Genomic DNA, 27105 nt, shown 5'->3' on the forward strand with positions numbered 1-27105 from the left:
ATGTCCCCTGTTTGTCACCTGCTTCTATACGGTGGTGAAAGATCCATGCTTGGACCGGCTGGAACACGCAGTTCTCTATCAGACCATGGACTAGAGCAAAAAAACTGTTGCAGGACACAATAAAATGCTGCAAGTATTTCGATGCTATCTGTGCAAGGACCAGGGATAAATGTTGGGGGGGGGTGTAACACTTTTCATCAGAAAATCTATCCTTTGGGTGGAGCAGACATTTCATATCCCTGGGTAAATGATGAGATGGCTGGGTGTTCATTTGATTCAATTCTGTTTGTTTACTCACAGACAATCTTAAGACTTTGAATTCCTGTGCTTTCCAAATTACTTCTTGCCAGCTGACCCACAACTATTGACTAAGGGAAGATTCCTATCCCATTCCAGCTGTGAAGTAAAACAAAGTAGTTAATTACTTCGTGTTTGCTTATTCCCCTGTCTCTTCTCTCCTAGAGATACATAAAGTTCTATCTTCCCCAGCAAAATGTTCCAGCCACACAAATTATGCACATCTTGTGTTTTAGAAGTTGGTTTCTACTCTTTCATCTATCTTATTCCAAAAAGAGCTTTCCTGGTTCCTTCATTTCTTTGAATGAATGATTGTCCACCAGCTGTCTAGTTATTAATTTAGAAAGAACTGAGCAGAATTTGGTACATGATGTCTCTTCAATGACTGGCTTCCCATCAAAATAGCATCTCCGTGGGTTTGAACTGCTTTGTGCAATGTTTTGAAGTAGGTGACATGATCTGGTCATATACTTTGCAATTTTGTTAGATGAGGCCCTCTTACTCAACCGACCTTCTAGATTGCATGAATTTCCAAATCCATTAATACAAAAAAAGATTCTCAATAAAATGGAAATATGGAAATATAGCATAGTCTATGATCAACCATCATGGGCTTTAAGCTTTTTTTCATGACTGAATATGATCAGTTTATTTTTTTTCTGCACATGAACATATACTTTATATGCTCCTGTTTCTCCCTCTGGCTAATATACAGCCCAAACTCTTCATTAATTATTTCACTGATCATTCACCGTCATTCCCAGCATTTATGGTTTTTATGGTCATTCTTCAGAGTCTATTCAGATCTACCTTTGTATTAGTGTCTTTTTTTCAAATCGTGTTTTATTTAGCACAAAATACTGACATCACCTACGTGGGACAATAAAAGAATAATCAAAATGAACAGTCTGTCTTGTCTTTGTGTTATGACCTGTTTGTTTGATTCTTATAAATCCACATAATGCCATTTTCAAAAGGCGTTTTCTATACAACAACAGCAAAAAATCACCATGTGAACAAAATCACATCCACCAGTGTATAAAATTCTACCATAGCCTGCTGATTAAACTATCAAAAATTATATAAGTGTATTTAATCACAGTTAACTGTAATCGTTAGTAAGCTGGTATTTATGAAAATCTTATTCAGTTATTTTCAAAGGCAATCAGGACCCCAATACACTTAAAACTACACTTGCCGTATGAATCCGGCAAGGTCAGGCTCTGGTTTCATGTATACCAATAATTAATCCAATTATGTCTTGAAAAGGACTTGTTAATCTACTCTATATGGAACATTAGCTGCCTGGAAGATAAGAAGAAGTAGGTCATGAGAAAACTGCACAAATGGAAACAAAAAGACCCTTTTAAAATATTCTTACACATATTCTTGTACGTGGAAGTAAGCAAACAAAGTGACAGTGGTGGAGTAAAACCAGAAGCTGAACATTCAATGGTTAGTATAATTTTAATTAGCTGTAAAGGGAAACCATTGAGGCACTATTGTTCATGAAAGCCTATGGATTTCTTCCACTAAAAGATAAGCTAAGTTAAGAATGTTTTGGAAACTTCAGCTTAACACTGCACAGCTGTTGCTAGGGACTGATTTTATGGTAACAGCAACTGCTGAGGTTCTTCTCTCCATCAAGACAGGGCTGAAGAAAGCCTTTAGCAGGGAAACGAGCAATGGGAGATTTGCTAATTAGGAGAAGTAATAGATATCTACCTTTTTATTAAAGCAGAATGGCATGTATGAGTGGACAGAACAAAGGGAGAGAAAGAAAGGAGGCAAAAAATGGGAATAAGAATTAAAAAATGACAGTGAAAAGAATGAAGCAGAGAGAGGCAGTAGTATAACCTGCTTCACAGTAAGATACAGAGAAAACCAATGAATAGGCAACTTGAGAATGCTGCTGTCTATTCCTCTCCGTGTGTGGTCCCCAACTGTTTGTGATGTTGGAAAAAAATGGGGTATAATGAAAAAAGAGCTGGAAGGCATTAGCTGATAGAAATCTCATAGTCTCATACTTTAAAGTGATAAACAGAACATTTGACTGTTTGCAATGAGGACAGGAGGTGTGAGATAATGTAGCAGCATTCTAACATATGTTATAGTATTGCTCATATATCTGAGTTTTGGCAAACACTAGGAGATAATCTATAAGAAGATACTAACAGCCTGTGCATTAATACTACATGGTGACTCAACATCAGAAAAGTGAACAAGGGTGGTAAAGTAACATCCCTATGAATAGCAAAAGTAGAAATATATGCATACTGCTGTAGCGATAAGTTATCAGCGAGAGACCAAAATCCTGTGTTGATGAAAAAATGTAACATAAAATTTAATTTATATGAGTATTTCAGATTTATTTCTTACACACTCCATCACCTGGCCATGACTACTAGAGCACTTCTTCTTGCCCTCTTTCCGCGGGATAGAGGTATTTCAGCTGCTTCTACATCTAGACTCCCTAGACTGAGACCTTAAAGATCCGCTCTTATAGCATCTGCATCGCCTTTTACCATTGCCTCAGCTTTAGCTTTAAGTATGTGCAGATGGCGTCATGTTTATATCAAGCCTCTCAGAATCACAGCAATTTGACATCTGATGGCATTCCATAGGCAAAATGACTCCCTCTACTGGAAAAAAGGGAAAGGTGCTGCAATAAGGTCCCTGTGGGTAAGCCATCTTCCCACTTCCTCAAACGACGTTTAGGTGATCAGGGTAAGGAACTGCTTTTGGTTTATGGTAACAGTCCTTCCTCACCGTTACATTATGTATAACACCTATTCTGGTGATCGGGTGCCCCACTGCTTGAGATAAGGATTTCTTGACCCTCAGATTCTAAAGGACCTCGTACACTTCATCTGTCACCTGAGGACACCTTATATATATATTTAAAATTTACATACATATATGTATGATCAATACAGCTTATAAAGTCACTGACATTTTGAGATAAATGGTAATTTTTTCTACTACAAATCCCTGATTAGCTCCAGCTTTGACTATCTGATTCTTCTTGGATATTGCGGACTCATAAGTAGTAACATAATATAATAGAGATGGGCCCTCAGAGCCTTACTGATCATAAAACTCTATTGCTCCGCGATAAAAGCATTCAATTTAGATTACTCTACTATGAAATTGTCTTTTATGTAAACTAATCCCCAAATAGTTCTACTTATTACTAGGTTGAAGCTGCTTCTGAAAGAAGCTGCATGAACTTAACACTGTGCTCTGACTTGATGGGAATGACTGAAATCGGTTAATAAGTAATTAACTAATTCAGTATGGAAGCTACTAACATAGTCACCGGGAGGAAAGGTTTAGGTGCTAATTCTTCTTGCAAAGGTAACAAAGAAAATAGGTGAGACTCCAAGAAATCACTACATGTTGTATTATACTGGAACATGTTATCAACAGTACTAGGGAATATACATCACATACCCTGGAACAGCGTGACTGTTGTTGTAAAGCAACCAACATTTATTTTCTGTGATCACACAAATGTCATGTAAGGAACTAGTGAAAGCAGCTTACCCACGAAAACATTCTTATTGATGCATCTTTCCCTTCTGACATCCCCAACAAGTGTCTTAGCTATCTATGCTGTACAGAACTCTAATTTTAACAGAAACATAGCAATTTAAACTAATTTCGCTACTCCTCTACTACAAAATGAAAATTAATTGTAAATACAGACAGCTGGAAAACATAATTGTCATTCTTATATTTGATCAACTAAGTAAATCATGTGGTATCAACTGAAGTCTAATGCTGACTCTTGAGTGTGACCCCAGCCTCTGTGGAAATAACGTAAGCAGGACTTCCAAGAATATTTATTTATTTATTCATTCCTGTGAGATCAAATGATTACCAGAAGGGCTGTCTTCCTTTATTAGGAAATATGACATCAGAAGGCTTAGCAGGAAGATCTGCCCATCCTATGGAAACTTTACTTGTCTCAGGATGAATGGAATATTCCATAATTGTCTTAATGCAAACCGTGCAGGGACAGAGAGATTGCATAATGTCCTTAAGAAATCTAGCCATTATGAAATCCCACCAAGGGAGTTAATGGCTGAGTACTCTTTTGAGAAAGATTCTGATCACTTTAATGACATCAAGTAATCCAAAATACACAGAATGCCCAGTTTTATTGAATAAGTTACAATATTCCTCTAAAAGAAGTGGAAATCTTTTCCACTTTCCATTGTAAGTAACACCTGTAGAATCTCTCCTTCTCTAAATAAGAATTTTTTAGACATTATTATCCCAAAGATAAGAACACTGACATGGAGGGTGGAAGACGACTACCTACTACTCATCATTCTTCTTACTGAAATATTTCACATTGAAGAGTAACAGGATAAAACACATTAACATGGAGCTGAATTTCTAGAGTGGGCACCAATTCTGGATCACTGGGTCCAGTTCTCTTCTGTTTGCTCTGTGCCTCTCAAACCTTATGGATTGCTCAGCTTTAATGGCCTCAAGTTGCGCCAAGGGAGGTTTAGATTGGACATTAGGAAAAATGTCTTTACTGAAAGAGTGGTCAGGCCTTGGAACAGGCTGCCCAGGGAAGTGGTGGAGTCACCATCCCTGGAGGTATTTAAAAGACGTGTAGATGAGGCGCTTAGGGACATGGTTTAGTGGGTATGGTGGTGTTGGGTTGATGGTTGGACTCAATGATCTTAGAGGCCTTTTCCAACCTTAATGATTCTATGATTCTATTAAGGGCCGATGGTACCACGTTCGGCATTATTTACTGCTGTCAGGTTACAGCAAGGAAATCAGAGCAAGGAAATCCCAGGCCTAGTTGCCCTCAAAGACAATTAGGTTTCATAAAGCAAATTCCCTCACCCTGGGCAACGGGGGTCTAACTGTACAGTTATGTATAAAAAAATATTTGTTGTTTCCTATTCCATAAGAGTTTCATATTTCATATGGACACAGAGTTTAGTGAAGCTCTGCACCAGGCTTGTTCAGAAAGAGCCCTTTAATTAGTATTTCCCATCAGCTGACTAAAAAGCACAGGCTTACCATAAGGGAGGACTGAATTGACATGAAGGCTTCTCTCTACTGCCAGGAGAGAGGCAGGCACTCAACCATGTACTGGCACCAGCTGCCCCTGCGGCGGATGGTGCAGAGGATCGCTCTACCCGCGGCATTCTGGAATATGCTTTGCAAACTCCCCCTATCCGGGTATATACGACAATTTCTTCTGGGTTTTGATTATGTATGGGAGAAAGTGAGAATTCCCCCAGTTTGGAAGAAAAGGGTTAAGATTAACGACAATACAGCAGAAGCAACATTTCACAGTTAATGCAGAAGTTTCACTTTTATACAACGGCAGAACCTACAGGCTCTATGATAATTCATTCATACGCTGCTCCTGCATCACCTCTTGGAGATTTCATCACATCTTTAAAATTTACTTCAGTTCTGGCAGAATTGTGTTTTCTATCTTCCTTCCAAATCTGAGTAAGTCCAAATAATAAAACAACAATTCTACCAAGGCTGCAGTTTATAATTTTCAAATAAATGTTCAACAATTTCTTTAACTAGATTGTTTGCACAATATCTTCTTAAAAAATATAACTGACATGTATGTTTGTATTTCTGCTCAAGTTGAATAACACACAGCTTTCAAACAGTTAGACACAGTAAGTACAATTCATCATGCATTTCTGTCAAAGTCAATGGCAGGATGAATTTGGCTTGCCAGCTTGGTAATTATTACAGATATTACAGTGATGGATGATAATGCTAAGTGCTACTGTAGCTTGAGGACTGGTTAAATTAGAAAATATACACTTATTGCTTGACAAAAATAGGATGACACAGTTCCCTGTATGCTTTTTTTTATATTTGACTGTTAGACTTTAATTTTGCATTACTGGCCAGAAAAATAGCAGACCCTTTGTACACAATTATTGCTGTAAACAGATTGGGAATGTTTAAATATTCCAGAAGAATAGCTACTGCACATGTACAGAGCAGCTCAGCAGCGCACACACGAAAAATCTACATGGAGAACTCAGCACATATTCATGTCATTTGCAATACTCAGCATGTGCTGTAGAAATGGCCTATGCATTCACACTGGAATTTAATGTGGACAAGATGCATCAAGCTGAGTATACATGCACAAGCCACATACAAAGTGCTTATTCATCTATTTCTGCCTGGGAATTCCTGGCAAAAGCAGGGGATCCATAAGCAATGGTTCCTATTAAGATTGTAATCTAGGTTTATAGTTTTTTGAAAGGAAACATTTTATTGATTAGTATGACTGCATTGAGACACTGTGAAGTACCTTCTCATTATACTTTAATTTTTCAAATACACAAATCTTCACCTAAATTTATTCCGAAACTGAAAATCTCAGCCCAGTATTTTTTTTCCTTGTGCATTTAAGGTATTGTTGCATGAACTTGTAACATGCTGGTTAAACAAACAAACAAAATACTATGACTAATGATTCATGAAATAATGTTTGTTGGAGACATCATGATTCTTTGAGTAAATATCAGAATGGAAAGGGAAAAAAAAATTTAAAAATATCTAGCCTTTTATGTCTTTCCAATGACTTTCACCAAACCCTTGGTGAAACATCCATTCTTGAATACTTTACAAATGCTCCATTAATGCTAGAAACTCTAGACACACCGAGAATGAAATGAAGGTCGAATATTGTGAATCACCATTCCCCATCACCGACAGAGTAACGAATTACTGTGAGCAACCACAAAGCAGGCACAGCCTTGGAAGAGCAAATTTCTGAGCAATGTGCTGAAAAGGTTTGACTGCCATCTACAGGTAACAGTAATTAGTGCACCGGTAGCAATGAAAAAAAAAATACTACAAGGCTAATAAACATCCAGTGCAGATATTAGAGGAAAACTAATTATTCACGTATGTATAGAACAATGGAGCTAACCTGAAAAGCTTCTTAGGCTTTTCTTCTGGTAAAAATATAACTGCACACAGAAACACCAGCTTCCTTCATTCTCTAGAGTGGTTTGAGATCTACTACGTACAAATCCAGTGTCTACTACTGCCTAAATATTACTAGATAAAAATGCAAAGTACTAACATTTTCCTGGTATTTAAACTAGGAATTACTAAGTGCTGATTTTCACGTAATAAGTTCTCAATTAAAACTGTCTTAAATAACTCCTGTCATACAGAGTCATTGGTTAGCAAAACCACAAAACTTTTAACTGTATTGTTAATATCTAATCATACGTATACTCTCCAAATACTTGTAAGTGGGTATAGCTGTACAAACACCTTCTATTTAGAGTTTTCTGTTAAACTTAGGCTTCCTAATCAGGCTAGTTCTCTCTAGGCAGAACATATGCCAACATATCACAACACAAGTAACTGTATAAAGATTTTCCTTCAGCTGTTCAGAACAGCTAGCACAGTAGTTTAGTTCACTCTTGTCAAACATACCATTTCTCTTTTCACTCTGCCTTAAAGCCACTTTCTTTCCTTCAACAGCTGCTTCCAAACTGTCTTTACTTGCTCTCCAAGCTGGCTAACTGGCTAAGCAGTTACCCTGCTAAAATCCTCTGTCAAAAGTTTTGTTCTAAGCTTGCAGAATAATTGCACGGCAAAAGGAAAAGCGATCAGGAGAGCTATGGATTTTAGGGGCTGAGGATGAATAACAAAAGGACTTAGAACCGTTCTAAGTAGTAACTTTGTAATTAAACTAAATTACTGTATTTACACACCACATGGAACTGTTCTCAATAATTATTCTGCACAGATCAGTATTTCATATAAAAGTTTCAATGCAGTGTATTTAAACAAAAAACAGCTAGCAGACAGAAACGCCTGTGGGCCCGAGCTGAAGTTAACTTTCTCACTTTCAAAGTCCTTCTGCAGTTAGAACCGAGCACAGTATTCCAGTAGCCAGAGATACCTGACCTCTCAGAATTACTTCTCTACATGAAGAAGGAAAGGCAATAATGGCATTTTTATGCTCTTATGCCTTAATAGAAAATCCTTTCTGTCTTAATCTGTTACCTTCCGTAATCTTTTCTTGCATTAACGATTCTCACTTTTCTCCACCCATGAAGTACATGCCTTTCAGATAGTTTTTCTTTAGATATAGTTTTACTAATTCTCAAAATTTTTTCTACTTACGAGAAGAAAGATTGAAAAACAAAGACATTCAAACCCTCCTTTCATGCTTAAAATGCTTACTAGAGAGCAACATAAAAACGAGAGAAGCTGCCTTTATGTCAGGGTATTGAGTGCACTAATAACCTTAACGGTCCTGACCAGTCCCAACTGGGGTCTCCACCCACACTTCGGCTCCTTAAGCTCAGCCGTGGGCGATCAGTCTCTACCTGAGCTGGTCTCCAGCCATGCTCATGCCTATGCCCGTGCTCCTGCCCAACCTCGAGAAGAAACCTACGAGATTAGAAGAGAGTGACTATTCAAAACCTGGAATTGTCAGCGTATAAGAACTCTAGGCATACTACTGACAATATGCTTGCACATCAGTGTATGAAAATTTAAAAGTGATATGTTTATAACATTTAAATAAAGCCGCATTTAATAAACGCAGCAACTTTTAATTTTAGTTCCCATTTAGGTCAAGCTTTAAAAACACCTCTGTTTAGGGTTTTCCGTACATATTTTGGAGATAAATTGACTTAACTTTCATGAAAACTGAATTTCAATTAAATATGCCATTCAAGTGAAATATTTCCCAGAGCTGTACCTGATCTGGCTATACCTTCTTTGGCAAGTGTGTGCGTGAGAGCATGATGTTTATTTTACAGCGATGCAGCTGCAGCACTGGCCTGAGAATGGAGAAACACGAGTTTAGTGGCTTGATAAGACCTGGAGTGAAAATTCTATCTGTAGATCAGGGAAATCATGTTCAGTGTATCTTCAGAAATAAATAAGCAATTCCCAGACTGAGTAGCATCCAGACTCTAGCCCAAAGTTACTACAAAGTCCTGTGCAAAAACTGATGCCAGATTCAGAGTAGTTTGTGAATGCAGCTAAGTAGCTCTAAAGATGATAAAGACATCTTATGAAATAATGAGACCAAAGTTGAGAACCGAGGCAAGTCACACAAATAATGCCTCAAAGTGCAACAAAATCTGATTTTGGGATGCTATTTGAAATATGACTTATTTTTGGTTTTTGCGAACTTTGAACTTGCAGTTAGGCCTCAACTCTTCACCTCAGGTATAGACACTTCTGAAAATGACCCTTTAATACCATGTTTAAAGGTCCTTCTTGTACAGGTGAGGCATCAATTTATTTTTATTTGTCCTTCCTTCTGATCAACTTTTAGGCATAGAGATGAATCATTAAATTGCTGGAAAAAAGACCTCTGAACTACACACCAACCAGCCTGGCCACCGTCCCCAGGGCAGTTATAGCGTAAATCTGGCTGGAAGCTACCCAGGGCAAGGACAGGATGGTGGCTGGGAACAGACGTCGTAGATTTATGAAGGGAAAATGATGCCTGAGTAACCCAATCTCCTTCCATAAGGAGATGACTGGCTTAGGCAAGTGCAGCAAATGTTGTTTACCTTAACTTTAGCAAAGCCTTTGATACGGTTTCTGTGGTGTTCATAGTATTATCATTAAAAGGCTGAGACATGCTTTGGTTAGATGGATTATAAAGCGAGTGGAAAATTGCCTGTACCATGAGGCTCGAAGGGTTGTGATCAACAGTATGAAGTCCAACTGGAGCCTGGTTACTAGTGGCACTCCTCAGGAGTAGCTGATACTACTTAAAGCATCTGGGCATAGATGATGGGACAGAGGGCCACACTGGAAGTTTGAGGAGGACCCAAAAATCTGGGTGCAGGTGATTTGTAAGGCTGTTGTTTCAAGGAAACTCAACAGGCTAGAAAAATGGGCTGACTTCTGGCAAAGTTCAACAAAGGCAAATGCAAAGTCATACAGCTGGTGACAGAGTAACGCCATGTAACAGCACAGGCTATGGCCAAATGGCAAGGCAGCAGACCTGCAGAAGAAGACCTGAGTTTCTGGTGGATGGCAAGTTGACCACGAGTCAGCAGTATGCCTTGTTGCAAAGCAGCCTAGAATTGCTGTTTGACTTACACTAGCAAAAGGTAAAGGGAAGCGATTCTTCCCTTCGATTCTAGCATTTGTGTGACCACATCTGGATACATCTGGAGTTGGGATCTCCACTACAGGAAGGAGACTGACACACTGGAGTAAGTTCAGTCAAGGTCCACCAAGATATTCAGACCACAAAATATACAGAAGACCTGAGGCTCTTCAGTCTTAAGAGTGTGGGAGTGGGAAATCTTATCACTGTTATAGAAATAAGAATATAGAATAGAATTTCTATTCAATATAGAAATGCCTAGAAATGAGGGAACCAAACTCTTCTTGCAGATGCATACTGACAGCATGAGAGACAATGGATACAATTAGCAACAAATTAAATTTAAACTAGATATTGGGAGATACTTTTCACAATGGGTAGTCAAACATTGGACCAGGTTGCCCAGAGAGCTTGTGGGATGTCCATTGCTGAAGATGCTCAGAATTCAACTGGACAGGGTCCTGAGCAACCCGACCTAAGTTGGGCTTGCTTCTATAAGGACTCCTCACCAGGTCCTTCAGACCCATTAAAACATCTTAATTTACACACTGAATCACACTTAATTTGATGGTTGGACTCGATTATCTTAGAGGTCTTTTCCAACCTTAATGATTCTATGATTCTATGATTCTAAGAAAAAAAGAAAAAAAAGACTTCTGTGAAAAAGAAACATGCTGTAAAAAGAAACAAGCGTCTCTGTACTGGAAATGCAACATATTGCCAGAGAAATGGAAGAGTATTGGAGACAGAAAGAATGCAACATGGATAAGGATAGTTCCATCATATGCAAAATACCAAACAATTCTGGGAACACAGACAATTCAACATTCACTGCAAAGAAAAAGTAGAAGAAACTTTTGCAAAATCTATCATTAGACCGTAAAATGTGTGGCAAAGCTCTCAGTAGTCTTGTTTTGTAAAATCTTGACACATTACCGTATGCAAGTCCTTACCTGTGTTATGAGCTATGTGTCCCAAATTAAGTCTGCACATTTGTACACTAGTAACCACGCACATTACAGGTCCCTGGAACAAACTAGCTTTCCATGTAACTACACAGAACTATTAAAAAACATTAAGTATGTCTTTCAAAACTCAAGAACTGAGATGTCAAAATACTTTCACACCCTAAGGTGCAAGAAACCTGCTGGTATCCAGTGATCTCTAGAAGTGCTGTGAGGACCTTTCTGCTCCTTCTATTTTAAGTCCAGTTGTGTGATGAACATTATCAATGCACTCCATTATACAACAAAGAACTATATCATGAGGTAACATAAATAAAATTATATATTAACCATGGCACTATACAAAAGCTTTTCTGAGAGATATGTCAATTGCTAAACTTTTACAGGTAACACAGGGCTGTTTCAATTATCTACAGAGTATTTCCTTGACACGACACATTCCTCCAAGTACCTGCCTGCTAATATGCTTAAATTCTCTCAGCATCCCTGCCTTCAGCATATATTTAAATCTGTATTTACATCATCTTTATAGTATTAAAAATAGACATAAAATCTCCTTCTTAAGGAATCTTTCCATAAAGTAATTTTAAAATACTTGAGGTTATTCATAGCTTTCCATTTCACCAGATGTACCAAAGCTGAGGAAGTTATATTTTATAGGACAGAAAGACATATTCTCCTTTTATATGCTCCTTTGGTTTGCTGACATTCTATTACTTACTATTTGAACCAGTAAGAGAGAATTAGAAGACTTTCTACAGTTTATTATCTTTTATTATTTAAATTTTTCATAACTATACCTTCCTACAAATACTAGAGTGCAAAAGAGCTTTCATCATCTACTACTCAAAACAAACCTTTCCCACAGAATTTATGATTACTGACATTAATCTATTTAATAAATAATGATGTTAATGAAGGAACTCTTTTATTTTGATTATATGCCCCATCATCAAAACATTTATTATTCCACATACAGGACTATCTTCTCATGTGGCTATATCATCCATAAATTTTCTCTAAATATTTTCAGAAAATGTATAGTTTCAATTGAATTCCCAACGTAGGATATGAATATTGGATTTATTATAAGTATCGTGTTGAAATTTTACATTTTCCAAAAATGCTCACACTGTGGAAAAGGAGGTGTGTTCAGACATGGCCATAGAAGCAAGGAAAAGGGAAGTAAAGATGTACTTAATTTACAGTTTGAGACTTCAGCCTTTTTTCTTACCTGAGTACCCAAACAAGCAACCATCATGTGAGTGAGAAGTTTAGCTGCAAACATTGCACACCTGGTGCAGAAAAGGTGGGAGATAATAGCCAAAGTGAAACCTACACAGAAACAACAACAAGAAAAAAAAAAAAGGGAAATGTAAAGCTTGGGCTAATAAACTATGCTAGATAAGAACAACAGTGCTGGATCTCTTGAAGGTGCAGATCATTAAAAACCAAAACCAACACCAAACCTTACAGAGAGAATATGCTTACTTTGGTTCACACTGGGATCACTCATGAATTTATTACTGAAGTACTAACATCTATTTAACTTTTTCATAGGCTTGGGAGCTAAAATAATTGCATAATGTAAACACGACTTTTTTGCAAAGTTTTTGTTTTTAATTTCTGCATGATATGGATGATTGTCATAATAGTTAAATATAAAGCAAAGGTGACTCTTCAGTGTTCATATTACTGCATCCAAAAATGCTTTTAGAAACAAATAAATAAAAAATTGCCTCCAGCTGGGTAGCATGGCTTCAGGAGATAGCTATAATCTTCTAAATGCCAGTCTCCCATTTCATCTGTGTTCAGCGTAGAAATCTGTTATAGCAGTACTCAGAAAGAATAACACCACTTTTCATTTCACTAATTCATTGTGAACGTGAACAGAACAGAAATGGGAGGGGCCCCTTACCTACCAGTAAGTAGTTCTTGGAAGAAGGACCCTGGGAAAGCTGAGCCACTAAGGAAAACGCTGCTAATGCTCATGTAGAGGTAATTGTTTGTGCACTTCCACACCCCAGGAAGGGCAGGAATTTGGATACTTAAGGCAGATCTTTTACTATCTCTTGAGACAGACTGATTGCTCAACTACAAGTATTTGTAAGATATGAAAGAAATAAATCATTGCAGAAAGAATTATTTCTAAACCTTACAAAAATTAGCTAGTGATATTTATACAACTGTCTACATAGGAAAACTTTGGAAATAATAATATTCTATTTCACTCTACTGTGCTATTTTTTTCTTTTTTTTTTCTTTTTTTTTTTATTCTTCACACCTAGGTAGAGATGTTAAAGAAATAAATAATATCTGTATAGCTCTTAAATCTAAAGCAATTTGTTAATCACTAGATTTAAACATTATATAATCACAAAAGGAAACACCTTCAACCAGTCAAAGAAGCTGAAAGGCATTGCAGGTATATTCAAGGCAGGTATATTTAGACAGGCTAAACTGTTCTAATTTTTAAAATACATTCTTATGACACATGACTACAGTAAACGACTAGTGCTGAACAAGGATCTGAAGGTCTTTATTGCTTCCAGTTCAGCCAAATATTTCTCTTAGCTTCAGTTTCTACAGCATATTGGCTTACTTTGTATTGTTTTTTTCTTCAGTTCCTATAGCATTTTGCATTCTATGGCATATTTGTCTCACCAATTTACTTTTTTTCCTATAAACCAGTATTTACATTTGTTTATTATAGTTTCTCTTTTTCTTTTTTTACTTTCACTAACACAATCTAAGTTAGAAGCTTAACTGTATTTTAAAATCTGCTTATTTTTATCTGCTAAAAAATTCTTTCATTATTTTTAAATAATACAATTAATTTGTATGAAGTAGGTGAAAACCAGAGGGTTTTCTTCTCTTTCTTTATCTCCCTTTTTATGGCTGAGGTTTTGAAATAATTAAGGAGCCTAGGTTTAGTCTGTTAGGGCAGTTTGCTGGCAAGGGATAAATAGGGGATTTAGCGGCTTGCACTGTTTTTGTTACTCATACAGTGATGATCTAGTACAGAATTCATAAATCTCACAAGGAGCAGACCCAGAACCCCATTTAAGTGCCTTAAGGTTAGACTAAGAATCCCTTTAGCATGTTTTCTTAGTGACGCCCTTACTCTTAGGTTCCTGCTTGCACAGTGCCTATCAACACAACAAGAAAAAATTACTTTCATCCAGGATTGCCTGCAACATAATAGTGAACCAACTGCAATGTGAAAGGTGTAATTGCCATCTCCTTCAGAGGCCAAGCTGAGTTTAAAACTTAGACCTTCAGTCTGACACTTCGGGACTTCTGCAAATGCTATCGTAGCTGTCAATGAAGTGAGTCATGATCCGCAGGTTAAACTCTCGGGCTTCTCCCAAGATATTAGGTAGCACTTAGGCAGCAAAGTGTACTGGAGCTCTACACACGTGATATGGAGTCTATCTCCCTCAAGTTACCACTTCGGAGTGTAAATTATCAACTAAAATTGTCAAAAAGCTTTCAGGCTAGGTAGAAAAGTGTCTGAAAGATTTGATAAAGAGGACAACTGTACTGCTGCTAGACACACAGGTGAATTTAGGATTTTTAAGTTTCTTCCCCCACATGAATGACATATTTCTCTCTTGTACAGTTCAGTAAAATATCACAAGGAAACCTATTTCTTTGCTGGACTTTTTTTTTCAGTGGCAAAATTTGTCAGTGTGCAAATACCGGACCAGACAGCAACTTTAATACCAGGAAGTTACTTAACATTCCTCCAATACCCTTCCAAATAAGAAGATTGTCATCAGTTACTAACATCGCTAAAAATCAATCAGTCTTACTGGCCATCAGTTTTTATTAATGAGAAAACTGTCTTAAATCAACTGACCTGAAATGCAGATGAATCCAGAAGAGAAAAAAGCCTCATTGTATGAAGACAAGTTATCTGTTTGGGCATAAACTGCATAAATGGACATATGAGAACAAGAGCATTCCACATAGTCTGACGTGTCATCAACCACTCTGCAGAATCCGCTATCTGACAGCCAGCTGCAAAACAGAAGATTCACAAAGTTGGAAAGGATTTGTGTAATTTACATGGTAAGCAGTCTTGAGAATTATTGTATTATCTCTGAAATACCAAGTTTTCTAAATTATTGCATAAATGTTTTGTGTAATCTTTCTGGGGCAGTTCTTAGAATAGCACATTTACATGAAATTAAAACACTGTTTATAGCTTTTTTTTACTTTTATGACTAAAAAAATTGTAAATATATGATAATGAACATTTTTTTTCACTAGAGAATTTTTGTGGCCATGTTTTTAAAACTTCTGCAAGATTTACAGGTCGGTCTGACTTTTGAAATAGTGTGTTACTTAACTTGCACAATACCTTACCCCATGATGGAGAACACTTCATTTTATACTGCTATTTGTCATTTTGAAACTAAAATTAATGTTTTGTTTTCTTTCAGTATTGGTGAACTGATTTTGAAAAAGGATACTACAGGAGACATCCTAAGCCATTTCTAGTGGAAATCACGTCTGCTCTTGATATAGTGTCCAGATAAAAGGAGAGCGTGCAGGTAAATTCTGCTGCATCTCCTTTCTGAAGAGCAATAGTTGATATCAGTGACAGACTGATATAATCCAGTCAGTCTAATGAAATCATATCTAAACCAACTAGATCTCAGCAGGATACAGAACATAATTCTCTCCAAATTCATTTATACTGTGTGAAGAGGAAAGACACAGGATAGTCTAATAATGGGGCATTGAAAAGCATACACAGAAAACTTTATTCCATGGTTTGCAATGGTATGAGTAGCAACAAGAATGGAAAATGATCAGCAGTTCACCATTTCTTCTAAAACCAGGAGACATCAACTTAGCTGGTAGCAGCAATATTAAAAAAAAACAATAGGAGATGGCTTTTTTGTCAAAAAGAAATAGCCCTATAGAGATCATTGTCAAAAGATGTGCTAAAATTCTGGATGGTGCAAGGAAAGACTAGACAAGTTTGTGGTAGACAAATCATTTGGGGTATTAAATACACAAAATCATATTCAGCTCATAGAGTCAAAGTATTAGGGGAACTACAATTTATGCTTGTCCTGATCTTACGCGTCCCTGGGCATTTACTTTTAGCCACTACTAGGATACTGGTCTAAATAAATCCCTAGTCCACCCCTTAACAGTTTTTTTTGGTTCATTTATACAGTGTCTTTCATAGACCCAAAGAAAAGAGTGGATATTAGCAAATTAGGAATATTCTGAGCCAGTGACTTGAAGCAATACCGGAGCTGTAGGTTTAATTAATTACTTTTGTAAGAATGGACTTGAAGCGTTGTCTGATAACAATTGTAAGGAGTACAAAGTCATTAATATTAATGAAGTGATGCAATTCTGGGATTTATGGCCTCTCAGCATTGCCTAACACATCATTACATAATCTAAATGGTACTTTGGTGAAAAAAGTCAAGAGTAGACGTCTGAGAAATGTCTGAGCTAGAATAACTACGCATTTTATTATATGGAAAGTTTTAAGTGCTGGTACAAAGGCCAGAAAAATTAAGAAAAAAAGATGGATAGGAAATGGATCAATCTTATACTTGCAAATAATCTAATCGGAGTTATCACATCATAGGCAAATACACAGGTTCACAGTAGAAACTGGAAAACTAAACAGATTAACAAAAGAACCTTTCAGCAGCTTGATTCCAGAGGAGACATAGCGATTTTTGTGGAACAATCCGACTTCCTGTTGTATAAATCCGATAAATGACTTCATTGTTTTCTTTCAAAGGGTGTGAACTCCGACCCTTCAAACTCATAGAAAAAACCTGAAACAACACGTACAATGTAAATACAAATTTCATATTAAAATTTAACAGTCAGGGCTCATTTTAATCAGAGACACACACAAAAATGTTCACATTATTTCAAATACATTTAAGATGTTTTGAGCAATATCTAAATTAAACTAATTTCTTGAAAAAATAAATTGCATTATCTTCAAACCTTGTTTTTCAGGGCAAGTTCTTTATCTCCAGTAAGGAACCACTGCTGACTGCTATATTCTGTGAACTGTACAGATTCACAGTTCATTTCTTGAGGAGGCGATAATACAACAGAGACCTCTAGTAAATGTTCAGGTACTTGAATAGAATCCCCATCTTTTCCATCAAATCTGTGTCCATTGATTTGCTGAGGAAACCAGTTGTGAGCCATTATTGCAATGTACGGGCAACTGTCAAGGATATTTTTACCTCTGTTGAAATAGAAAAGCAACAGGCCTGGTAAGTGGAACGGAGCTTTCGCTATTCTTCACAGAATGACTCTAAAATGTATTTGTAATTAATACTTTATTCCTCCACCATTTTTAGGCTTTATGACATTTGATAGACAGTTAGTTTCCATTTCTGTGAAAAAAAGAGGGGCTGAATTATTATGTACTTCAGCTTCTCCATTTCCCCTCTGGGTTTTGCTCACTATGATCCATAACAAAAACCCCTCCATGGCAAACTAGGTTATCATGATACTCATCTTTATAACTTGATGCAGAAATCAGACTACAAGAACGAGAGGCATTAAAATGGATGATCTTGCTTTACCTCTTATTCCCAACAGATGATGCAAAAAAACTTGGAATAAAGAATTCGAACTTTCAAGTTCTGGACATTGTTCAGAATAGTGCCGATATTTATGCCATTTACTGTCTTTTGGCCGAGCTGGGCTTCATACCCCCCACAACTTAGGAAATGGCAGGAAAAGTTACATCCTTAAAAGAAGTTGAGATAGAAATCTAATCCATGCTGATTTTCTGAGGGGAAAGAAGGTATTTTTTTTCTAAATTCAACTACCAGTTGTTTAATAGATTCACAGTGGGAGAAAACCACTGTTTAAAACCACCTGTCTCATAAAAGAGTGTCATCTATTTCTGCAGTCACCTATCTCCCCAGCCCATTAGCCTGACCACAGGTTATTATGCTCTTGCAGACAAAACTAGCAATTTGAAACTACATGTGAAAATTACAAGTAGCTTTTAAAAAATTTTAAATAATGTTCAAGTGAGCAAAAGCAAGCGCACAGAAATTGCCAATAGAAATTTTGGGTTACTTTCATCTAAGTCTTAGAACATAGCTCTTCATCGTACAATTATGTATTATTTTCTTAATAAGATTAATGAATCCTTTTCCAGGCAATGTTTGAGCTAAAGGTGAATTAATACACTCCAGATCTCCCGACTCCTACTCCCACAGCTACCCGTATCAGTGTACCAGTTATTTGTGACACAGCTCATCGTGCCAATATAGTGCTTTATAAGATTGTGATAGAGTGCAACGCATTTTCATGTAGGTAACATATTAGATGATAGACAAGTCCCTTTTCTAAAAATGTCATTTAAATTTTTACTATATTGGTAAGTTGTCATGTATTTCCAAAACATATTATGAATTCAAGTTTACTAACCTTTCTCCTGGTGATCCACACATTACCCCAGTCAACAGGGAAAAGGCAAACTTCTCAGTCACCTCAGCAAGCAGGCTATATCCCCGTGTGTCCTCGCGTTTCGGGCTAGCCAGAGCACAGAGTATCTCATAGAAAAGACTTCTACTTCTATCAGTGAGTAACTGTTTTTCACCTACATCTGTAACCTAATGAAAGGAGGAGAAATCAAACAGCATTTATACACAGAAGTCTGCTTATATCATTTCCTCATAAAATGAGCATTTTATCCCAATGTTCATTCTGAAAGTTCAGATTATTTTTTCCATCTTCCTACCACCGCTGCCAAGGTGTGAGGCGCAGTCTATGTCAAAACTACATAAAGATATGCTTACTAATAGGGATTTGACAATTAAAGAAACCATGTGGCATTTTTCATTCTCTCACAAATCAAAGATTGTTGAGTCCTGAGATTTTTTGACATTATTTTCTCTGTTTTCTGTGTCAAAATGGCAACAATCACAAATGAACTGTTGTTCATGAATATTGTTCATGACACCTCTCTGTGTCTAGGTATTTAAACATTTTCCAGCTCTTGTGCATTATTCCACAACTCCGGAAGAGCCAGAAAGCCATCAAAGTAGTCCCCAGAGTTTTCACAGAACTTAGTCGAATGCTAAAGTGCTCAGCTACCCTGCCAACCCGATTCCCAAAGCTACTGCAGGAAAAAAGACAAGCTGCATGCCTGGTTAAGAGCACAGCAGACTCCAGCTGGCCCTGGTAGGATTTGCTTGTGTGTTGACTGCAGTCAGCTGTGAAGATATGAGTAAACCTTGGGCCTCGCTCTCTTATGCCAGGGCTAAAACCAACAAAGATGTGGCCTGACAATCAAGAAACCGTAATAAGCTCTATGAACGTATGGCACCAAAGGGAAAATTTTGCGCAGCAAGAGAACCTTGAGCTATAGGTACATGCGCAAAATTAATACTGGTTGCTCTTTTCAACATATTTGATTTTTGATTTTCTGCCACCATCCTAACTAGTGGCAGACAAACTTCTTCCTTGGCTGTGGGACTTCACAATTTCTATTTTTACCTTTGCAGTTACCTTTCTATTTTTACCTTTTTACCTTTACCTTGCATCCACCTCACTGCTGCGGATGCTAACCTTGATCTTATCACGGGCCTACGTGTTACTACACTCTTATTAAAGTCAGTGGTCATTCAAGAAAGAGCAGGAAAAGTTTACCTTGTCTATTATATGCATCACAGCAGTAAGCTGCTCTTCTGTAGTTTCTGAGGCCACTTTGACATTCAGATTCTGGAGGACTCTGTGTAAAATGGTGTCATCAAGAGGCTGATGCAGTTGGTCAATCAGCCCCCAAACTGGCAAGGAGTCTAAACCTGAGACAATGGTGACGTTAGCAATACCATACACGTCATCTACTCTGGCACCACCTGTGGGGTTAGAAAGTACAACCTGGAAACGTTTAGGAAACGGGTTTAACGATCCTGTCTTTGGAGTCAGGGTCACATCCAGAAACATATTTCTCTGTCCAGGTTCAAAAGTCAATAAACCTTCAGATCTGGCAAAATCTTGTCCTGCCACAGCTGGAGATACGAAGGTCCGACCAATAGGTTCAGGTTTTTGTAGCTCCTTAAAACAAACCAAAAGAGTTTTAGGTAACGTTATGATAGATACCATTGTTCAAAACCAGCTCCTGTAGAACACACGTATTTTAAATAGGTAAAATTTAAATGTGTAAAAAAGAAATCCCCTTTCAAAATGCAGTTAAGAATGATATAACAATTACATTAAATGAAATACCTCCCTGAAATAGCAATCTGTCACTTGTGGTTAGTGAGAACCTAGAGGAAGAATTATATATATTGTCAACAGTAAACAGGATCCCTCTTCTTCTTTTCCGGAAAAAAAAATCACAAAGCTTTTCTGGGTGAATAGATATTACAGAAATGTTAGCACATCCATAGGGTGAATTCTGGAGGGGTTGATGTAAGTTTATGTCTGCAGCGTGAAGTCCCTCAATTCAGGGTACAGACAGGAATCACAAATACATAAAAACCAAACAAAAGAAAAGCAAAGGTTTTAGAATTCTGTGCCCAAACTGGTATCAATTCATGATATTTTCAGTCCCAGTATAAATACTTAAAAGAAGAACAATCCATATAGGTCCAAAGACAAAGCAAACACTATAGAATACACATGCAAGGCAGACAGATGAACTTATCTAGGAATGCTATATGGCCTCACTTCCCTGTGAAGTAGCACTATTTTTACCTTCCATGAGGTTTGCAGATATTGTTTCATTCTTCACATTCTTGCTCTTTTTGTCAGTTGCCATAACCTTGATATTATATCTGGTAATATAATAAACTTTCCTTAAGTGGAAACTAACATTCTGGGCTATTATTCAAATGTATGATTTTTCAATAGTATCTATTAATAAGTACAGATTGTATACTGACTGTTAAGTAATCTTGGAAAGGTCTCTTACTGTAAAAAACAAGGATTTTTATTTGTGAAATACTAGACCCCTTTTGAAAACATTTAGCTTTAACTAGTAAAGTTTGCTTATGGAATAAATCAGACATTTTTTGAGTTTGCAGGAGAACACTGTAAATCAATGTAGTGTGTATCTGTTCAGAATTGCTCTAGAACATGATTACATCATCTATGCAAATTCCAGTAAGAAGTTTCCTCTTGTTTATCCCTCCCAATTGAGAATTAGGACACAGGAAAATAAGTGGTAATAAAAGCACTAGTGACAAGAACAATGTTTAAGAAACCTTTGTACGAATGAGATAAACATGTGTTTCCAGTTAGCGCCTCATGCTTCCCGTCTGCCATGACCTCTTATTTTACAGGTACCAATAGTACCAATACTTTGGTACTTGGCCATGCACACTCAAAATCTAAAAATGTCCAAAGAAGGGGTGTTATATAAAAAATACAATCAGATAAGGAATTGTCCCCTATATTTTAGCCTAAATATACACCAGACAGTAGCAATTTCTCCTCCATTTAACAGCTAAATTATAATGAACTCTTAGCTGGAAAGAATGTGAAAATTTGTTACCACACAATCTAACTAAAACACTGGCCAGCTACTGTATAATAAACGCATGGAAACACCATGGAATCCTGTGCAGTCAAAACACATATGCATGCAATATAACAATAGAATGAAAAGCCTTATATTATAAAGGGTGACGGAAGTACACTGGTCACACAATGCTTTGTTATAACAACCCTCCCCAAAATAATGCTTCTAGGTATAAAATCCCACATATTCAAGGTAGATCAGGCTAAGCAATATTCCAATGCGATGGCGAACTTAGAGGAATCCCTCTTGCAGCCTGTACCCTGATGTCGGAGTCACAACTATAAGGAAGTGGAAGGAATCATGTTTTTGCAGCTGTGTTACTTCTGCTAAAGGAGAATCTTCATCATCTGTCAATAATAATGAGGTATTCATTTAGAGATAAAAGGGCCAACAGTTAGAAGAGTCTGGTGTTACAGCTGTAAACATAAAAATGAATGGAGATGATAAAATTGACTTTAGCACACGAGATTTTCAATCAGAAGAACAATTTTCAAGTTTAGTACTTCAAGAACATGGAATAAAATTTGATGAAAGTTCTCTCTTTTCCTAAGTGTGCTCTGTGTATTAATAAATTTGTGACCTAAGACGGTAAGTTTGTTGGTATCTGAACCTTGTAGTCATACCCATCATGATAAAAACTTAATTTTAGAGAAAGAAGCCTCAAAAATTGGAGTCTCATAAGAACCTTAGGACAAAGAAAGAAATGTATTTAATGCCTGCCTGACTGTAGTCTTTGGGGCTACTGGAAGGTACTACAAACAAAATCACCCCTGACAATGCAATGAAAACAAGGTCTTTTTACTAATGGAAAACAAAAGAAGCTAGAAAATATGGGCCCAGTAAATGTTTGACTGTTTCCTGAAAAAATGCTAATTACAGTCATATTTACTTTAGAGAATGAACAATGATTTAACGATAAAAATAACACTAAAAATAAGTTTAATAATAAAAATAATAACAGAAGTCTTACCTGCATGCTGTAGCTAACCATTGTGGTTACTAATGTACTAGAATCTCTAAGCACTTGCAGACTGATTAAAGTTGTCTTCTTATGAGCCACAGCAAAACGAGATCCCACAGCAAAATATACTAAGCCACGAGGAGCATCACTTTCAAGGACTGTTACAAAAGCAAATCTGGCACTGCTGTTCAATGCAGCTCCTGTGCTTACAGCATACAGCTCAACAAAAAAAAAAGTTTCAAATTCAGGTACCTGTAAAGGAGGGATGATTTTCATATCATTATAAGATCTACTAATTCATTTCAGCTTTTAAAAATGTATATATTATTTTGTATGCGCAATGGATTACTCATACTAACACTTACCACAAGCATGCTTCCTGAAATGTGCAGTAAGTACAATGAAGTATATCCTAAAAGTAATATTGCAACAGGCACCACTCTGTCATGTACAATAATGAAATCTCAGGTTTTCGCATGGAAGTTATTGCAATAAAGTAGCTATTTATATACTACATGTATTGAGGCTGTAAATTTGCCATAATACATGACAGTAAACTCTCCAAGATTATGGATTTACATAGATGTACATCTTGTAAGGAATTTGCTCTTTCATTTTCTTTTTGCCTTACAAAAAGGCATGTTCACACATACTCATGTGTGGAAAAACTGCACAGAAGTCTAAGTATACAGTTTTGAAACTGCAATTAATTAACTTAACTGTATTCAAGTATTGAACTTAGGTAAAGTTCTGAAAAACATTTTGCATACAGCCTTAGTGTTTAAACACTAACATGTTTATGCAAGTTTTTACAAGCAAATCTCAGAGACTTGAACACTTAACTGACTTTATCGAAAATCCCAAAGCTTAGAGATACTATCTGATAGACTTTTGTGAGGTTTAAGACATAGAGAAATCTTCTGTCTGTCTGAAAATACAGGGTATTGAATTTTAGTGTTCATATGTCAAAGAATTAGCCTAGTCAATTCTCCATTCTTAATGCTTGTTTATTGAAAATAAGAGAGCAATATTAAATTACAATATGACATGCTGCCTCATCTTTGATTTTGTACCTACAATACAAACATAGCATGTTCAGAAATAGACATCTGATTACTAAGATTCCAGAAATGATTGGAAACATGTTATTTGTACCTATTACATGCACTCATGAATCAGCAAACTTGCAAAAAAAGTAGTTCTTTACAAGACAATAGCATTACAAAAAGATTATGATCACTGAAGACTTTTTTTTTTATTAGTAAAGATAGCTTTTTGTTTCAGCTTTGGATTTTTGGAAATCCTACTTTAATCCTAGGATTAAAGCAGGATTTAGCTCTTAGCTACTGAAGTCAGTATAGCTGACTAAGTAAAAACTTTGAAAAGCTAGAATATGTCATACCATATGCCATAAAAATGTAAAATATTTATTGAATTTATTTATTACTTCATCATTTCATAATGTATTTGTTCATAAGCTATCTTATGGAAGCAGAACTGGAAGAAGAATTGGGAAATATATGACGGGTTAAATACTATATATTTTTAATTGAGTTGTTGTTAAGTAATTCTTTAAATGGAATGATCTTGACGAATTGATGACAGGCACAAATTTACTGGAATGCCATAGGGAACTTTAGCCTTCAATTAGCACCTGTTAGCGTGGCACACGCTTGTGCTTCATGTGGTACAACTGCACGTCTCTGCAGCTGCTGCACTGCTGTCATTAAATAATGATATCACTCCTGTGGCCTAACCAGGTTCAAAATCCCAGTTTACTCAGCGAGGCAGCCTGTGCCCTGCTCATGTATATATTTTATTCATTGGCTCTGTAATGTAAAAATAACATCAGAAGATGAAGGAGGAAAATGGCCCTCTTACTGAATTAAGAGAATGCACCCTATTCCCTAGTGGGAAATCACTATTTCCCACATCCTACATCTTGCGTTATTTTCTAGAATGTAGTCAGAAAAACTGTGGAAACCTTCTCATCTTGTCCTTTTCCATTCCCCAGAACACAGCTTTGCCACCAGCCTGGCTTTTAGGATAATTTCTCAGTAAGTTTCAAACTCTCCACTCTGAAAGAATGACAAACATTAATCCTTCCTTTCTTAAGTGACTACTCTAACCACTAGGTGTTCACATAAAAATACTTTTTTCCTTCTCTTTGTCATAAAAATGACTGAATGCTGTGCTTTGTGTCAATTCAATGACATTTGCATTTTTGAGTGCCAGCTGGGCCTCTCAAGGCTCTTAAGCTTAGGCATATCCAACAGACAAATGCCAAATGGCTTTAGTGGATGATGACTTCTAAATTGAACTTCGCTACTCACAAGCTGGATGTACACAGCGACAGATTTTTAGACACTGAGAGATTCTTACGCAGCTTTATGATTGAGTAGAGTTTTCACAGATCGTTGTGCTAGATTTAGGCATGTAAAATTATGCACAAGTTGCAATAAAAGTTTTTTTGTTGAATGAGATGTTGTTACTTACAGGATATGCTTTCCATAAACCACTCTAAGATTCGGTTTGATAGATGAAAAATTTACTGTGTGAAGGATATGAGTACATATATAAATATGCATCTCACTGAAATAACTCCATTCTTTTTTTATTATTGTTCTATAAAAATCTGAGATCTCCAATTTACTCTTCAAACTAAATAGTTAAGTCCTTCCCAAATTTTTACAGTCACAATGGAGGTAGTACAAGCCTGTAAATAAACATGTGTTTGCAGAGAGCAGATGTCAAGTTACCATCTTCAAACTGTGTCCTACACATGAGTTCCTCTGGATCAGAGGGGTTTTTTCATCTTGATAAATTGCAATTCAATGTCATAATGCTGTACATAAATGAGAAATAATTACTTACGTTATCAGGTTTTATTTCAATGGAGATGTTGCATATTGTTTGACCTGCCATGCAGGTAGTGGCTCCCAGCACAGATACAAGTTCGTTCTCCAAGTTCATGCCATCCTTCACAAGGACAACAGCTGTTTTATTAAAGGTCACACGCCAAAAGATCTTCACATCTTCAAAAGCCCTATAAGCAAAACAAAAGAGGATACGTGATTCTATGATTCTATGATACATGTACTGAAGGAGAGCACTATTGCTTTAGGAAATATAAACCACAGAGGTAATATATGTTTTTTGTTAGTACTCAAAACTTATCACTAGGGAACCAACTGAATTAAGATGAAAAGTTCTCTCTCTTTACTTAAATTCCTTCCTCTAAAACCTGTTTAGATTACCAAAAAGTAACACTGGAAGAAAATAAAGCAATTATGGAGACCCAGATTCTACTCCATTCTTGTTTCAGAAAACATGAGATTAGCTGAATAAGAGACACTGGTGCTTGGAAGAGAGGGATGTGCTTAATACTGTCCTTAATACTATAGTAACCATTTGCCTGGAAAGCCAGGCGGAATTTGGATTTCCTGTAAGTTTATGGAACTTTGAGTGCTTGAGCATATTTGTTTAAAGTACACATAAATGTGCAATGTATATATGTGTTAATTAGAAAAAACACAGTATCTGTGTGAGTGAAGACATAAGCATAGTGCTGACACTTAGGTCCCTTCTTAATTTCTCATTTTAGTATTCACACCTACTTATATTACACAGGGAGATGAGAATTTGAATTACACCTTTAGCAGTATAAATACTTTACCTTAAGCAAAACTTTCACACTTGCTGCCTTATGGTATAAGTTGGAAAACACTTGTTTTTTCCGTTTCTGCTTTATAACAGTACAGTGACAGACCTAATCACATTCACAACTTAAAAGCCCATTTGCCAGATTCTGGCAAGTTATTAAAGGAGCTGAAAGGTAAAGTTTTATTATAAAACTCTATGATAACCTCTTCCACCAGCAGCAGCTTCTGTGATTCAACACAGCACATTACAGCATGTGGGAAGAGCACTTGAATCAGCTGTTGCCTGCACCTGTTTGGTTGCCTCGCGACAATCAGCAGCACCTCTCTGTTTTCTGAGTCTTCATCAAGTACAAGACCGCTTTGTACTTCTGGAATGAATCCCAAAATGCCATTCTGAAGGTCGCTTCCTATACAGGAAACAGTCCATGAAAGTAATTAGCAAGAAAGCTAAGCTGAGACTAAGTTATAACTTTAATATGGATTACTGCTAAAAAAATAAAAACTAGGTATCAAAAGTATCACTTGGGGACACCTCAGGAAAACTTCTTTCAATA

At 36.7% G+C, this 27105-nt stretch overlaps 1 protein-coding gene across 1 annotated transcript in view; it reads right to left on the reverse strand.

Moving 5' to 3' along the window:
* Window positions 1-27105, reverse strand: part of LOC104083352 (G-protein coupled receptor 98-like) — a gene marked incomplete at both ends in the record, with an annotated part of 85455 nt that overhangs the window by 38295 nt on the left and 20055 nt on the right. Inside the window, 9 exons of the mRNA XM_009586810.1 lie at window positions 12617-12717; window positions 15245-15405; window positions 17059-17198; window positions 17377-17626; window positions 18829-19013; window positions 20053-20460; window positions 22899-23141; window positions 25764-25935; window positions 26841-26958. Of these exons, the coding sequence (XP_009585105.1) occupies window positions 12617-12717; window positions 15245-15405; window positions 17059-17198; window positions 17377-17626; window positions 18829-19013; window positions 20053-20460; window positions 22899-23141; window positions 25764-25935; window positions 26841-26958 (1778 nt within the window). The remainder of the gene's footprint in view (window positions 1-12616; window positions 12718-15244; window positions 15406-17058; window positions 17199-17376; window positions 17627-18828; window positions 19014-20052; window positions 20461-22898; window positions 23142-25763; window positions 25936-26840; window positions 26959-27105) is intronic.

The sequence above is a fragment of the Fulmarus glacialis genome, unplaced genomic scaffold (assembly GCF_000690835.1).
Source record: "Fulmarus glacialis isolate BGI_N327 unplaced genomic scaffold, ASM69083v1 scaffold8171, whole genome shotgun sequence".
Lineage (NCBI taxonomy): Eukaryota > Metazoa > Chordata > Aves > Procellariiformes > Procellariidae > Fulmarus > Fulmarus glacialis.